Consider the following 14,497-nt stretch of genomic DNA (forward strand, 5'->3'; position numbering starts at 1 on the left):
TTGTTATACATTACTGCATAATGAAGATATTCCAACCTAATGGATTGGTTCAAAACAAACTGAAGGTATTGTGGGTTGTGCAAATTAGGTCAAAGCACCAATAAAAGATGCTTGTTTCAGCCATGTTTGAAGAGAGAGATAAGTCAACAGACTCTAATATACAGAGAACTTTTAGATTACTCTTGTCTCTCAGCTATATCATTCATATTTATAGGTACTTCTACAGTGTTACCGTGTCAGGGTCTTTTTTTCTAGCCTTACTCTATATGCGGAGAGTTTCTTTAAACATTGAGATGCTTTCATTGGAGTTAAAGCTTCAAGAAGAAATAGATACATTGTTTAGTAAATTTTTTAGTGAAACACTTGATTTGCTTTGATTTAAGGATTTTTCACCTTTATAATGAGAAGCTTCCATTGACTGAATAATTCAGTGTGGGTTTCATTCTTTGTAATAAAAGTCAATGAGAACTTCTCCAGAAAAAGCACCATAGCTACAGCCTGGGTAGTTTCAGGGGTTATCTAGGAAGTTATGTCATCTTGGTATTATCAGTGGGGTAAATAAACCTCACTTAAACTACCCCAGGTTATTTTATTTTCTCTGATGAATAAGAGGTGCTAGGCTAGATTCCCATTAGATATGCCTCTGTCAGTCTGTAGCAACTGATAGTATCAATATGCCTTTTGTTTGGTTGGTTTTTGTTTGTTTTTTTTTTCCTCCCCAGGAACCTAAGTAATACTGAATTAATGTGTAGCAGGATTTATAAGAGTTAGGAAATGGGTTTTAGACATTACAGTATATAGGAAGCTGTTTTCCACAATTTTCCTGTTTTAGCTCTTTTGATCCTCAAACTGAAACTGATACTAGGACTACAGAAAAGAGTGTGTCAGCTCCTAACTCTCTTCTTTCTCTGTCACTCTGTGAAATAATATTTTCATATTACTGAAGGAGGTGCTGCTTCTGTAGAAATAGGGCTGTACTCTCACCTAAACTGATAAAAGTGTTAATAATGCTTTTTTTTCCCAGACAAAATAATTATGACTGTAGGAGAAATACAAATGTAATAGACATTAATAAACATCTTATTTACCACCTACCTCAGCAGTAGTATTTTGCATGGACTTTTTATTTCCTTCTCTTGGGTATAAATGTACACACAGGGCAATAGAAGATGAGAGTGTCTGTGGGCAAAGTCAGTAACAGATGGCAGAATGCTGTGTGAGATTTTCCCCTTCAGATCAGTGGCTCAAGCTGCTTTCCATGGAAAGCTGCAGTTTTAGAAACTGAATGTGTTTTACATTTACCTATTTTTGTTAGACCAAGAAGTGGAGGAAAGTACTGTGTTGGCCGCAGGATGAAGTTTCGATCGTGTAATACTGATTCATGTCCAAAAGGCAAAAAAGACTTCCGGGAGCAACAGTGCTCTGAATTTGATGGCAAACACTTTAATATCAACGGTCTTACATCTGCTGTTCGCTGGCTTCCAAAGTACAGTGGTAGTAAGTGATTGTAAATTTTTTCAATAAATGAAATATAAATGTTACTTTAATTAAAATTTTTAAATAGACAAGAAACCTGTTGGATTTTCTTTCCAGTTTCTATGAAAGATCGCTGTAAACTTTTTTGCCGAGTTTCTGGAACAACTTCCTACTATCAGCTGAAGGACAGAGTTGCTGATGGTACTCCCTGTGGAGCAGAAACCAATGACCTTTGTGTTCAAGGCTTATGCAGGGTATTTAAATCTAAACTTACTAATTTTTAAAATCAATTTTAGCAGATGGTAAATTAGATATTAAATATTCATCCAAATAACCATTACTGAAAACATGTAAAGCAAGATGTTTTGAATTTACTTAGGCTGATTTTAATCCCTACCAAATTAAAGATCTGGAAATGGAGACAATTAAGTGAAGAACAAACAGTTGAGTCTGAAAATCCACAGTCTTTCCTCATTAAGCCTCATATGTGAGAAGAGTTAATATTGTGCAAGTGAGCAAAGAGAAATTGATCTAATATTGGCTTAAAGGAAGGAAAGAAACATGCTGCATGTTTGTTGCCATCATATTTCTGCCATCAAAGAAAAAAGTATAAAATCCAAGGGCAGATACATTATGTATTTATTATTTCATTACAAAGTCAGAAGGAACTGACCCTTGAAAGGGATCCTTTAAGCATTCTTTGCTTAACAGCAGTTATGGAAGTGCCATATGATTTTCCTGGGAGAAGCAAGGTGCTGTGTTATAGCAACTCAAGACTTTTGTCAAGCTGAGGTTTTGCGGGTTGCAGTTAAACTGAGTAAATTTATGATGAGTTGAAAATGTAGCTTTCTTATAGCATTGAAGCAAGAGGAAAGAGGAGATAACAGAGAATTTTCAGTTTATCGTAAGTTTTAAAAAAGGGTCATTTAAGTAAAGATACATAAACAAAAATGGTACTTGTGCTAGTTTAACCAGTATAGTCTCAGTTTATTCCTTTGCTTCTGTTGCAGTAATGACAGACTTTGAAAGAAATGATGACATGTGCACATATATACTGCTTTTGGGATTCCAAGACTTTTTAATCTAAATTTAACTTAAAGTGTATACACTATGTTGGTTTTTCTTAAATACCAAATCTTTACATACTGTTACGTATTCTTTTACAGTTCTTGACATACTAAGTGTATTTGGACTTTGACAACGTTCTTAGTACAACAGCACTATTGTGTTTCGCCCTTACATCACAGCACCCAAAATAATAGAAGGCTTTTCATGAATTACCAAAGGAAGACCAGATATATAGAGTGAATAAGAATGTTTTTGGGGAGTGGGAAGCTTATGTTGTTTGTTTTCATTGTATTATTGAGCTGAGTGGCACAGGGCTATTGTAATTTTTCATTTATTCATTTATTTCGTAGCAAGCAGGCTGTGATCACGTTTTGAATTCCAAGGCAAGGAGAGACAAATGTGGAATCTGTGGTGGTGATAATTCTTCATGTAAGACTCTTGCAGGTACTTTCAACAGTGCTCGTTATGGTATGTTTGTTTGTTTTGTTTTGTTTTAATCTTAATGAACATTTCAGTATGGCACAGAAATGTATGTTTTACATTTGAGGAAGTATGCTCTTTAGGGCTGCTGTCAACAAAAATTTCTCCGATTTTCAGTCACATACCCTCTCAAGGGCGCAGAGGCAAACACTGTGGCATACTAACCTATTAAAGGTGAAAAAGCCGTACTGCTTTAAGGTCAAAATGAAAGACATGAATGAAATATACCATGAGCGTAAAAGTATTTTAAAAGGAGGAATGCTTCCTACTTCACATTCTCTCATCTGAAACGATGCAGCTGAAGGAGTTATTCCAATGTCTCCTTTTGGTTGTGTAAAGACATGGCAAGAAGGCTGTGCTGTGAGCAGCTGATGAGGTTCCTTTTTTCCTGCAGTGAAAAAGATAGCCTGTGAAATGTGAGCTTTCTCTTTCCAGAGAATATGGGCAGCAATGTTTATGTTCTTTCCTCTTCATTGGCATGCAGCGAATGAGAAACTTCTGAGTAATCCTGGTGATTCCTAGCTCTTTGATTTAGTTTCTTTAATAGAGCTACTGGTAGTTCTTCTATCTGTAGTCCTTTCTGAGAGGTATGGAGAGACTATTGCATGTGATTAGCAGTGCAGTTAAGTACTTAGAGTATAAAACATAAGGACAGAAGTCTCCAGGTTAATAACAGATTCCTAAATGCTCCTTCATGCCACTTCACTGGTTGAAAGAGACCTCAGGCCAAGTGAAAATGATAGCTGGGGAGTTGCCAAGTAGGATCTTTACAGAACAAAGGAATTGTTGGTCAAACAAATTTGTTTTTGTTATTTTCTTTTGCTGGCAGAGGGCTTGAGCCAAGCAAAAGTACCAAAACTGGTAAAGGTTAGATATAGCTACCCTTCCCATAGAAATGTACATCACTTCTGTCCCAAGAAGCTGGAAGAACACACTATTAGCTATTAGAGGCTGGATTTCTGAACATGCGGTCAAAACACTAAGGGAAAAGAATGTATGATTTTAATAATTCTGAGTAAAGGGCTGTCAGTGGTTTTGTTTCCCACCACTATGAAAGACCTTTATGCTTACAGGTAGCACATGAATTTTGTCACAAATACATTTGATGATGGTGGCTGTTACATAAAACTTCCATTTATACAAAAATGGTTGAGAATGTCACTCTCTGCATTGTCACAGACTTACTTCTTTTTACTGAAGATGGAGGGGAAAAAAACTGACACGTTTTGGGATGAGGAAAACCTAGCTTTATTATTTTGGTTTTAAGCATAGTTAAATGTTTTGAATTAAGTTCAATTGAAATTATAGCATATGAAAAATGACAGTAAATTTATACTGCTGGACAGTATGTGTAACCTTTGGGCTTATCACATGGATGTGCAGCAATGCAAACAAGAGGCTGCAGTCAGCTGATCACTAAAACTTCAGTGTCCATGGGAGTTCTGTGATATCCCTAGCCTAATGACTGAAAATATTGTCTGAGGGAATGTTGTTTTCCAAAAGAGTTCTGAGTTAGGATCACAAAATAAGTATGCCAAAATCCATGCTCTTAATCTTATTCTTTTAACTTCATCTAGTCCCTTTCTATACTGACATGAATCATTTTACTGAGGCAAAATTTGGAATTAGACAATAGCAGCCTGTGGTACATGCTTGTAGTCATAAAGTTATAATGTTGTAATTCAGTGTTTAAACATTAGTTAAACAATTATTAAAAATCCATTGCAGTGAAATACTACCTTACTTAGCTCCCAGATTAGGAAATGGTAACCTAATTATATATGCATAATTATTATTAGGCTATTATTATTGCATAAAATTAGAATATCTAAGATTTTTCTGGAAGTGATAATTTGCAGTGCCTTTACTATCCTCCTGTCTGTCACTGACAATGTGTTATGCAGTTTTGTGTATAGCTTCCTCCCATATTTTGTCTTCTGTCAATCTGTTACTGCAAGGTCTTCAGTGTACAAGATGAGGGGCTTTTTTGAGTGTCTTTTGGTTTTCTTTGCAATAAATCAGAAGATTGACCACTGCATTTATCTGGAGCATGCGTGTGTCAATTTGCAATTGCAGTGCTGCCCCCAACTGGTAAATGCGATGGACCTGTGATTAGGTTAAATGTTCATTTAAATACATGGCATTGGTTTTATAGATTAAAAGTCACTGGGAAGTTAATGAATTGTGAAATTTGGCATAATTTAACCCCAGATGGCAACTAAGCACCACACAGCTGCTCACTTACACCCACCATCAGTACGACTGAGGAGGGAATTGAAAGAGTAGAAGTGAAAAAACTCATGCGTTCAGATAAAGACAGTTCAATAGATAAGGCAAAAGCCCCACATGCAAGCAAACCAAACCAAACCAAACCAAGGAATTCATTCACCACTTCCCATGGTGTTCAACCATCTCCAGGACAGCAAGGTTCTATCATGTGTAGTGGTTACGTGGAAAGACAAATACCATCACTACAAATATCCCTTCCTTCCATCCTCTCCCAGCTTTATGTGCTGAGCATGATACTATATGTTATGGAACATCCCTTTGGTAAGTTGGGGTCAGCTGCCCCGGCTGTTTCCCTTCCCAACTCCTTGGGTACCCCCAGCCTGCTCACTGGTGGGGTGGGATGAGGAGCAGAAAAGGTCTTGAGGATGTGTAAGCACTGCTAAGCAGTAGTTGAAACATCCCTGTGTTATCAACACTGTTTCCAGCACAAATACAAAATGTAGCCCTATACTAGCTACTATGAAGAAAATTAACTCTATCCCAGCCAAACCCAGCACAATTTGAAAAGGATATTGCCACTTAAAACTTTACTTGTAGAGGTTTGCCAAATAACTGAAGTTAAATCATGGCAAGACTGTTAAATCCAGAAAAATAGGTGGAAAATTTAGCTAAGTTTATATTAACACATTAGATTGCACGGTTTTTTCTTCATTTTGCCACACTCAGTTTTTTCTTAGACATAAGAATCCATTTGAATTTGTGAGTAGCATCTGTGAGAAACAGCTTTTTTTTTATTTTTTTTTTCTTAAACCTGTGCTTATGTGTAGAGCAACGGTTTTAAAAAGTAGATTTTGCCGATCCTTATTTTGTTACATTATGACAAGGCTACGATTAGTCAGAGGTAATGATGATGTGTTTGTGAATCATTTGTATTTTGAAGGGAGAGCACTAGGGTAACATTTTAAGTACCAGAATATAGATCAAGAATGGCTAGTTTATCTGATACATCTCCCTATGTGTATGGTCTGCAATACTGCAGTATTTGAGTGTTTAGGACTCCTTCTTCTGAGTGCTGTGAGAAAAGCTAACCGAACTGTATCATCAGGGAGTAGGCATATGTCATATTAAGCAATTTATTCATTTTAGTGTAGAAAAGTTCTGTGGCTAAATGGTGAGGAGGTTTCTTGAGTTCCACTTGTTATACTTGACTGCTTTCTGGAGTAGTGCTGCTCTCTAGAGATTTTTCTGAGTAGGTTGGACTCGTGTTATTGGTGAAGAATTGAACTCACATTCCTGAGCACAGGAATGAATTTTGAAGAGTTATGAAAGTCAAAGATCAGTTAACTGATTAAAAAAAACAAAACAAAAACCACCAACAAAGAAATTTCGCATTAATAATGATACTCACATTTCCTTTCCTAAAAGATGGGGCATTCAGCAGCAGTTGTCACTGATTTACTGCAGGGCTTTGTGAGTAAAACTAGTTATAAGTTCATATTTACTAGTATTTGACTGTTTTCATATAGAATTAATTTGTGAATAATTATATTGCAGGTTACAATGTTGTAGTAAATATTCCCAAAGGAGCAACAAACATTGATATTCAGCAGCACAGCTACTCAGGGAAACCAGAAGATGACAACTACCTAGGTAAAAGCCTCCTGTGGTATAACATTGATGAATAGATTTTATGCTCTTGCCAGAGCTCATCTCTAGGCATGTATTATGAGAAGTCTGATAAAAGTCTTTAGAGCAAATATCTGATTACATTGTATCATCATTTGCATGAGTCTCTCTGTAGATACTAGTTTTCACAAAAATGAGTGAGATGTTGTTAGATTTCTAAGTCTTGAATGCGTGTGTTCATTTGTCAGAGAACAGGAATTATATAGCACATGGCATGACTGTCATTTTTTTTTACTTTGTTGTGTCAATATTAATTAAAACTCTACAAGTGAAATCAGGAGTAATGCAGGAATTTATGGTTTTAAACCTTGGAAGCACACACTATAAATGAAGCAGTCTGACCTTCAGCAAACTTACTAGTTTGTCTCCCATTTCTCTTTTTCTATCATGTCTGAGTATAAAGATCACGTTTGCAGGTTTGCAACTATGCGAGAGGAATAAAGAATTCATAAGCTCTTTGTACCAAGAATCTTGGTCGTTCCCTTTCATAGTACTTACATTATATCTATAAAAGAATATGAGTGCATTTTTTCTTCTGTCTCTTGTTTCATTACTATCCTATTCAACAAACCTCAGAGTTTTCCAAATGTTTTCCTTGCCCATTTGCCCTGTTGTTGCATATGCATCTTGCAGGACACAGAAACAACCCTCACTCCCTGATACTAGCTACCATTTAAAAATGTAGTAAAGCCTGATAGCATTCCTTTACTAAAAATTTTACTTAATTTTTAAATTTCATCTTTAACTTGTTATTCATCTTTAGCAATGTAAATTGGTAATTAAATTATTATTCTAAATTAATAATTTGTTTTTACTTTAAAATTTACTTTAAAAAGCCACTACACTAAAAGTAGATCTAGCAAATACAAGAACTTGGGCTATAGAATAGGCCAGAAGTACGGATAATGATTGTTTCCTGCTACAGTAGGAGAACCTAACCAAATTTAAAAGTTGACTGCTTGTGCAGTCAGCAGAACAAATATTGTTGAAGTTGTGTTGTTATTACAGAGAAATCCATGACAACTGCTCAGGTGAAAGTTAACGATGGTTAGGATTGAATTCATGCATTAGAAACTGTTTGATGTAACTTTAAAGTATTGCACATGGACTAAAATAAAGCTAAGTGTTGATGAGAAGATTATAGTATTAAGAGTTTTCATTGTTAGAACCTTTGAATTAAATGGATGCTTTATTTCCAATATTTTGTTTCACTTTTAGCTTTATCTGATATTCATGGAAATTTTCTCTTGAATGGAAATTTTGTTGTGAGCATGTCAAAAAGAGAAATCAATATACAAGGAGCCATTTTTGAGTACAGTGGTTCAAACCATACAATAGAACGAATTAACAGCACTGACAGAGTTGAAGAAGAGCTAACCTTACAGGTGTGCATTTGCTTTTTTTCATGTTTAAAACTTTGCTACATGAACATTCTCTTCATAATTTTATGTTCAAATTCACTGAAAAACAGCTATCATTTTATCTCAATTAAGGTTTTGTGTGTAGGGAATTTATACAACCCTGATGTGCGTTATTCCTTCAATATCCCAATAGAAGACAGAAGCGATCTGTATACGTGGGATCCTTACGGACCCTGGCAAGACTGCAGCAGGATGTGCCAAGGTACTCTGAATTATTTTGTCGCCAGAACCAAAGACCTTGGCATTTACGAAAGGACTAGTCTTAAGTACTTGGATTTTTCGTCTGTACTTGTAAGGAAGGAAGTTGGCGCTGCCAGTAATCTTTAGGTGTGCAGAGCCTTTAAGGGCAGGAGTGGCTTCTGCTTTTGTTTTACTATTTTCAGCATTTATGCAATGGAATTCCGTATTGAAAACTGCATTAGTCTTCCTTTCTTTTGCCTATTAAGGAGTGGTTTATAAAAAACCACCAATGAAATCAGGTCTAATGCATCATTAGAAAATGGTATTGTATTCCTACTAATATGTATTAGACTTGTGTTATCCTATTTCCAGATGGCCACTGATTTGTCTAGTATCTTTCATATGTATTTATTTTTCTTCTTCGGTTCTGTTGCATAGGGTAAAGCTATTTAAAGATACATTTTAAAATATATCTGTTATTCTACAGGCCATTCCAGTGTCAAAATAAAACCACAATATGTATGAAATATATATATGAAGTGTATTTACACAAATTTTTGATAGATACTCCTATTAACCTGTAGATTTGTGATGTTTCTTCTGGTTTTGAGTCAGGCTGTAGACATACTTATGTGCTCGAGAAGCTCAGCATGTGTCAGCTGTGGTACTTCTCCCAGCACTCTAGATCTTTTAGGTACACTGTGTTCCAGTTTTCTGATTCCTTAAAGAAAAGGATCATAACCTCTAATTTAACATGGTGGTTTGCAAATTTGACAATTAGAAAAGGACAGATGTGACGCAGTTTGGAATAGCCTGTTGAGTAAACGGCCTGTTGCTCATTGCAGTTTTCTGGAAGTTGATATCCTTGTAAAACCATTGTAGTACACCTGGGAAATGGCAGGGGTGACCAGGACAAGGTTGTTCCCACCTGGAATGTAGTCAGCAGCATGTTTGTGCAGAATCTCCTCTATACAATTATTAGGTTGTATAAAGAGGTAGTTTTTAAAGGATGAATGGAATCTACTAGTGTAAAAAGGTGCTCTTATGTTAGCCCATTATTTGCTTTCTTTGATTCCTTTTCAAGGTATTCGAAGAAGAAGAATGACATGCATACGTAAAAGTGATCATGTAGTAGTGTCTGATCAAAGATGTGAACTTACACCCACTGTACCAGGTGTTTTTGAGGAGTGCAATACAGAGTGTGAATTAAGGTAAAAAGAGGTTCCTAACTGATGGAGTTGTTGTGGTCTTAACATGTTTTTGTTACGAGACTGAAACAAACTAATACAGACTGCTTTATGCCCTGGCCCTCCTCTCTACCTCATTCATCTCTCTTGTCTCTTTCCTTTTCTCAAATCTGTTCACATGATGGGTTTATGGATTATGATTCCACTTCTGAATCTATGTAGAATTAGTGTGCTTTTCTAGTTTTTGTTGGTAAAGTAAGAAGCCTTTTGTTAGGATTATGAATCTCTCATATATCCTGACTCAAAAACATGTATTTCTGGGGCAGTATACATTTTTCACCAGAACTGTAGCCACAACTGGATCTAATTTGAAACAGGTTTGTGTTTTTGCACCCCAAGAAAGTCCACACTGAAGTGTTCAAAGAATGGACAGTTAGAATTATAGCTAATGTTTTTCAAAGTCACCTAGGAGATTAAGACAAAAGCTCTTTCGAATTTAAAAAGGTGTTTTTTAAATCTATGAGTCAAATTATTTTATATTGATTTGAACATTCCAGTCATGAGATAGATTTTTAGAGTTTTGTCTGTTCCCTAAAATGCAAATCTGTATTGACATGACAATTCCTGGTATATGCCCCAAATGCTTTATTCACTGTGGTCTTATTTTTTAAAACACAGTTAGCTTTCTATAACAGTTTGTTCTTATAGGTGGCACAGTGTTGGCAAAAGTGACTGCACGTCAAAGTGTGGCCCAGGGTATCGGTCTATAGAGATCCACTGCATGAAGTACTCTATTTCAAAAGGACTCAGTGCTCCAGTTGATGAAAAGTACTGCGCTGATCAGCAGAAACCACCAGCTAGAGAGCCCTGCCACGGTGACTGCATGTTAACAAGTTGGCACTACACAGAATGGTCAGAGGTACAAATTCAGAACCTTATAATTGTACCATTATAGTTCTGGTTAGTTCAAATAAAATTTTTATTTCTATAACATTTTAATTTAAGTAACTAAAATAGTTTTTGACAAGTGCAGCATTGTAGGAGTTGCTAAGCTAATACCAATCTTCGTATTTAAGCACCTTCATCATGTTTTTGTAAGAAACTAGCTAAATTGTTTGCAGCTTGGTTTTGGAAGTCAACAGAGAAGATCTGGTGGTTAAAGGTGTTATATTTTATTTACGATCTTAATAATTAAGTTCTGAGGGTATTTTAGAGAAAAGGAGTAAGTACTTTAAGCTTCACTAAAGAGTTTTATCTTGGAACTACTAAACAGAGTGCCAAATTTCTGATGTGGATGAGCAGTCTGTGGATTAAATGTAAGACACAATTGTCAAACATAATCAATAATGTCTTCACCTTTAAGACTGGTTATGTATTGTGACCTGGTTTTATTGTGTTGTGTTTCCTGTTTCATAATATTATCTATACATCACAGTGTTCTAGGAGCTGTGAGAGAGGTGTCAGAACCAGAGAAGCTTTTTGTATGAACAATTTGGGTCGTCATCTTCCTGACAGAGAATGCCAGGGACTTTCAAGACTTGTAACACAGAGCTGCAATGAATTCTTATGTCCAGGCTGGTCTGTTAGTGGGTGGAGTGAGGTAATAAAGTAAAACTGAAGACATTTTTCATCCTTCTTGTCAATATTAAAAGAATCCGCTTTAATTGTTGGGGTTTTTTGTTTTGGCTATTTTGGGGGACATGATAATAAAAATTCTGAAGTCCTGGGATTTGGCTGACATACCTCCCAGATGTACAAATGAATGAGAACTTCTGAAAACCCCTCAGAGTTTATTTTACTCTGAAATTTTGTTACATTAAGATCACAAAGTGAAGCTACTTAGAGTAAATATCTCTACAGTAATATGCCTACCTTCATTTTTTATAAAGCAATGAGAACCATCCAACCAACTGGAGAACAGAATTCTGTATAATTATAGATTATATGGGTACAAAAAAATTTAAAGTTTTAAATTTAAAAAGTTTAAAATTTTTTCCCTATGAAAACTGTAATGTGTGCACTTATATTTTTAAACTTTAGAAACTTAATAGTTATTCCTTTGTATTAGTATTTGGGTTGATGTTTACATGAAATTGAGAGTTCATAAAATAGCTAGTTTTGTTTGACTACTTACATGCATGGAACATTTTTGTTATTTATGTGATGTTTAAGATCCAACAGATTACTAAAAGAAAGTGAAGCCAATGCTGATGCATGTCTTTACAAACTGATAGGTGTAATAATTTTACAGTGTCCTGTGACATGTGGCAAAGGAATGAAGCGTCGTCAAGTATGGTGCCAACTTAACGATGAACAACTGAGAGATGATTTCTGTAATCCAAATGATAGACCAGAATCAATAACACCATGTGAACTTCATGAATGTGCATCTTGGCAAGTAGGGCCTTGGGGATCAGTGAGTACAGAAGGATTCATGGTGTCTTGTTTTCTAGTTCAGGCTGACTGATCACAAAACAATATCTTTTAAGTACTTTAATTGTATCTTAAGCCATTACTTCAGTTGTATTCATGTATTTCTTTGCTCGTATTGGCTGTCTAAGCCATAATTTAGGAATACCCATGTAAGTTAAATGCCTAAGTCATTGACACTGAGCCTTAACATCAGAGATACTTTTACACGTGAATATATTGCATCTCTAGAATAATGAAAATGTAGATAGCAAACCGCTCAGATTTTCTCATATGTCATTTTGTCACATTAGAGATAATCACTCTAATGCCTAATATAATGTCCCATTGCTTTTAAGTAATCTTTTGATTCAGCAATAGCCAAAATATTGTTGTGTTATGGACATGGTTTAAGCAACGTATAGTCTATAATGAAGAAACTTAACACCATCCCAGTAGTCATCCCTGTTCATTCTAGAAAGAGTTTTAAAATAAAAAAAATTAATTAAAACTATTTTTTATTATAAATACTTCATATATTTCAAGTGTGTGAAATTACTGACTTCAACAGTGTGCCGTGACATGTGGCCGTGGATACCAGATGCGTGCAGTCAAATGTGTTACTGGGACTTATGGAGTTATTTTGGATGATGACAGGGAATGTAATGCTGCTACTCGTCCTAGAGATAACCAAGTAAGTTGAAAAATGCTTTTCTGTTAACTGTACTTTTTGGTTACAATCATCTAAATAAAAGTATTGTCTAGTGACTGAGGGAACTTGTAGGAAATGAGTTCTAAAATGAGGACAAAAATACTGAAGCTGTCTGTTATTTTGTCCTGAATTTCAAATTTGGCCTAGTAAATTAAGGAAAAGAGTAATTTGGAGATTGGAGATTTGAAAATTTGGTATATAATTGAAAGGGTCCAAAAGCTTTTGCTTATTTGGTAGGGGACAAGCTCCAACATGTAGAATATTATAAGGAGTCTACCTGCCACGGTGCTTAATAAGAGCACCTGACTGGCTTGGTATTCTCTAAAATTCTGCTTGTATGTAGTTTTCAGAAGAATGACATTGTTACTTGAAAAGAGCTTCAGATGTTGGAATACTAATTCCAAAATGTGTAGTCATGAATTATGATTCAGTATGGTGTTAACATGGTCCTCATTCATATCCGGCTAAGCTGGTAACCATGTACCTCCCTGAGGGCATACTCTTCCTCATGTCTCAAGCGGAAGTGGTAAAAAAAAAAGATTTTAAAATATAAAAGCCAAGTAATTGCTATAAATTTATTTTCACTTGCATGCGAAAACACTGGGTTTGAGTATGCTTTGTATTTTGAATTGCAGTACCTGTCTGGTTGTTAACTGAAACTGGGCAATTTTGTGTTCTCAGTAGCTGTAGGTATAAAGAATGGGACAGAACAGCCACTGTCTTCAGTCAGCTCTGTACAGCATATGGCTGTGAAACAGGAGACAGTAATGTCTATTCCTATTGTCTTCAGCAAGCTGCCCAACACAGTTCTTTCTCAAAGTGAAAATATTATTAGTTATTAATAATATGGTTTTAATATCAAATACATTTTCTTTGCATCTTGATTTGAAACAAAACAATTCAATAAAAAGCCTTTGAATAACACCAGGGATAAATTAGAAGATGGTATTTACTTGTTAATTAATGCTGGCTCATTGTAATGGTAGGATCTCTCTCTATGGAAGCCATTTGCTTTGCATTTGGGTCTTCCAAAATGTTTACCTTAAAAGGTTTTTTTTTCTCACCCTCACAGGAGTGTGAATTGCCCTCTTGCCCAGAAAATACAGAATTATGGACTACATCATCTCCTCTAGTTCATGTGGGGAAGGCGACCCAATGGAGATACGGATCGTGGACCCCAGTATGTAATGTAGTAGCATTGACATCTTACAGAGTGGTCCTCCTTTCATTTTTCCATTTTTCATAAAGTTCTCATTCATGTATTTTTCAGACTGAAATCTGTTAGTGATAAATTTTAAAGGAATTCTGATATTCTTTGAAGAACCTGTTTTTTAAGGAGGAGCAAGATTCTCCCAGCAAATTCTGTATGTTTCAAACGTAGCCAGGAAAAATAAGGAGGGTTAAAAAACAGGGTTCTAGGTTTTGAGCAAAATAGCTTTCATATGATTGAGAGTATGCAAGGAAGTGTTTTTTTAAATAATTGATCAGTATCTGAGTATTCTAAAATAAGATCTACATCTTTTCTGTGAATAGCAATATTAAACACTTTGGGTCTTTATAGGTCTAGTTTTGCATAATTTTTAAAATAAAGATTAAGAAAAATGGTTTCTACACAAACCATTTAATAGAAGAGTTTTTGATTTTGATAG

The 14,497-nt window shown here is 35.4% G+C and overlaps 1 protein-coding gene across 1 annotated transcript in view; it reads left to right on the forward strand.

The window, feature by feature from the left end:
* ADAMTS20 (ADAM metallopeptidase with thrombospondin type 1 motif 20) overlaps positions 1-14,497 on the forward strand; it is an 88,727-nt gene that overhangs the window by 40,099 nt on the left and 34,131 nt on the right. The window contains exons 13-24 of the mRNA XM_005148092.3: positions 1,316-1,497; positions 1,594-1,730; positions 2,895-3,012; positions 6,808-6,903; positions 8,158-8,324; positions 8,433-8,562; positions 9,625-9,751; positions 10,436-10,646; positions 11,163-11,327; positions 11,979-12,143; positions 12,708-12,830; positions 13,921-14,028. Of these exons, the coding sequence (XP_005148149.2) occupies positions 1,316-1,497; positions 1,594-1,730; positions 2,895-3,012; positions 6,808-6,903; positions 8,158-8,324; positions 8,433-8,562; positions 9,625-9,751; positions 10,436-10,646; positions 11,163-11,327; positions 11,979-12,143; positions 12,708-12,830; positions 13,921-14,028 (1,729 nt within the window). The remainder of the gene's footprint in view (positions 1-1,315; positions 1,498-1,593; positions 1,731-2,894; positions 3,013-6,807; positions 6,904-8,157; positions 8,325-8,432; positions 8,563-9,624; positions 9,752-10,435; positions 10,647-11,162; positions 11,328-11,978; positions 12,144-12,707; positions 12,831-13,920; positions 14,029-14,497) is intronic.

This window comes from Melopsittacus undulatus, chromosome 5 (assembly GCF_012275295.1).
Source record: "Melopsittacus undulatus isolate bMelUnd1 chromosome 5, bMelUnd1.mat.Z, whole genome shotgun sequence".
In the NCBI taxonomy this organism is placed as follows: domain Eukaryota; kingdom Metazoa; phylum Chordata; class Aves; order Psittaciformes; family Psittaculidae; genus Melopsittacus; species Melopsittacus undulatus.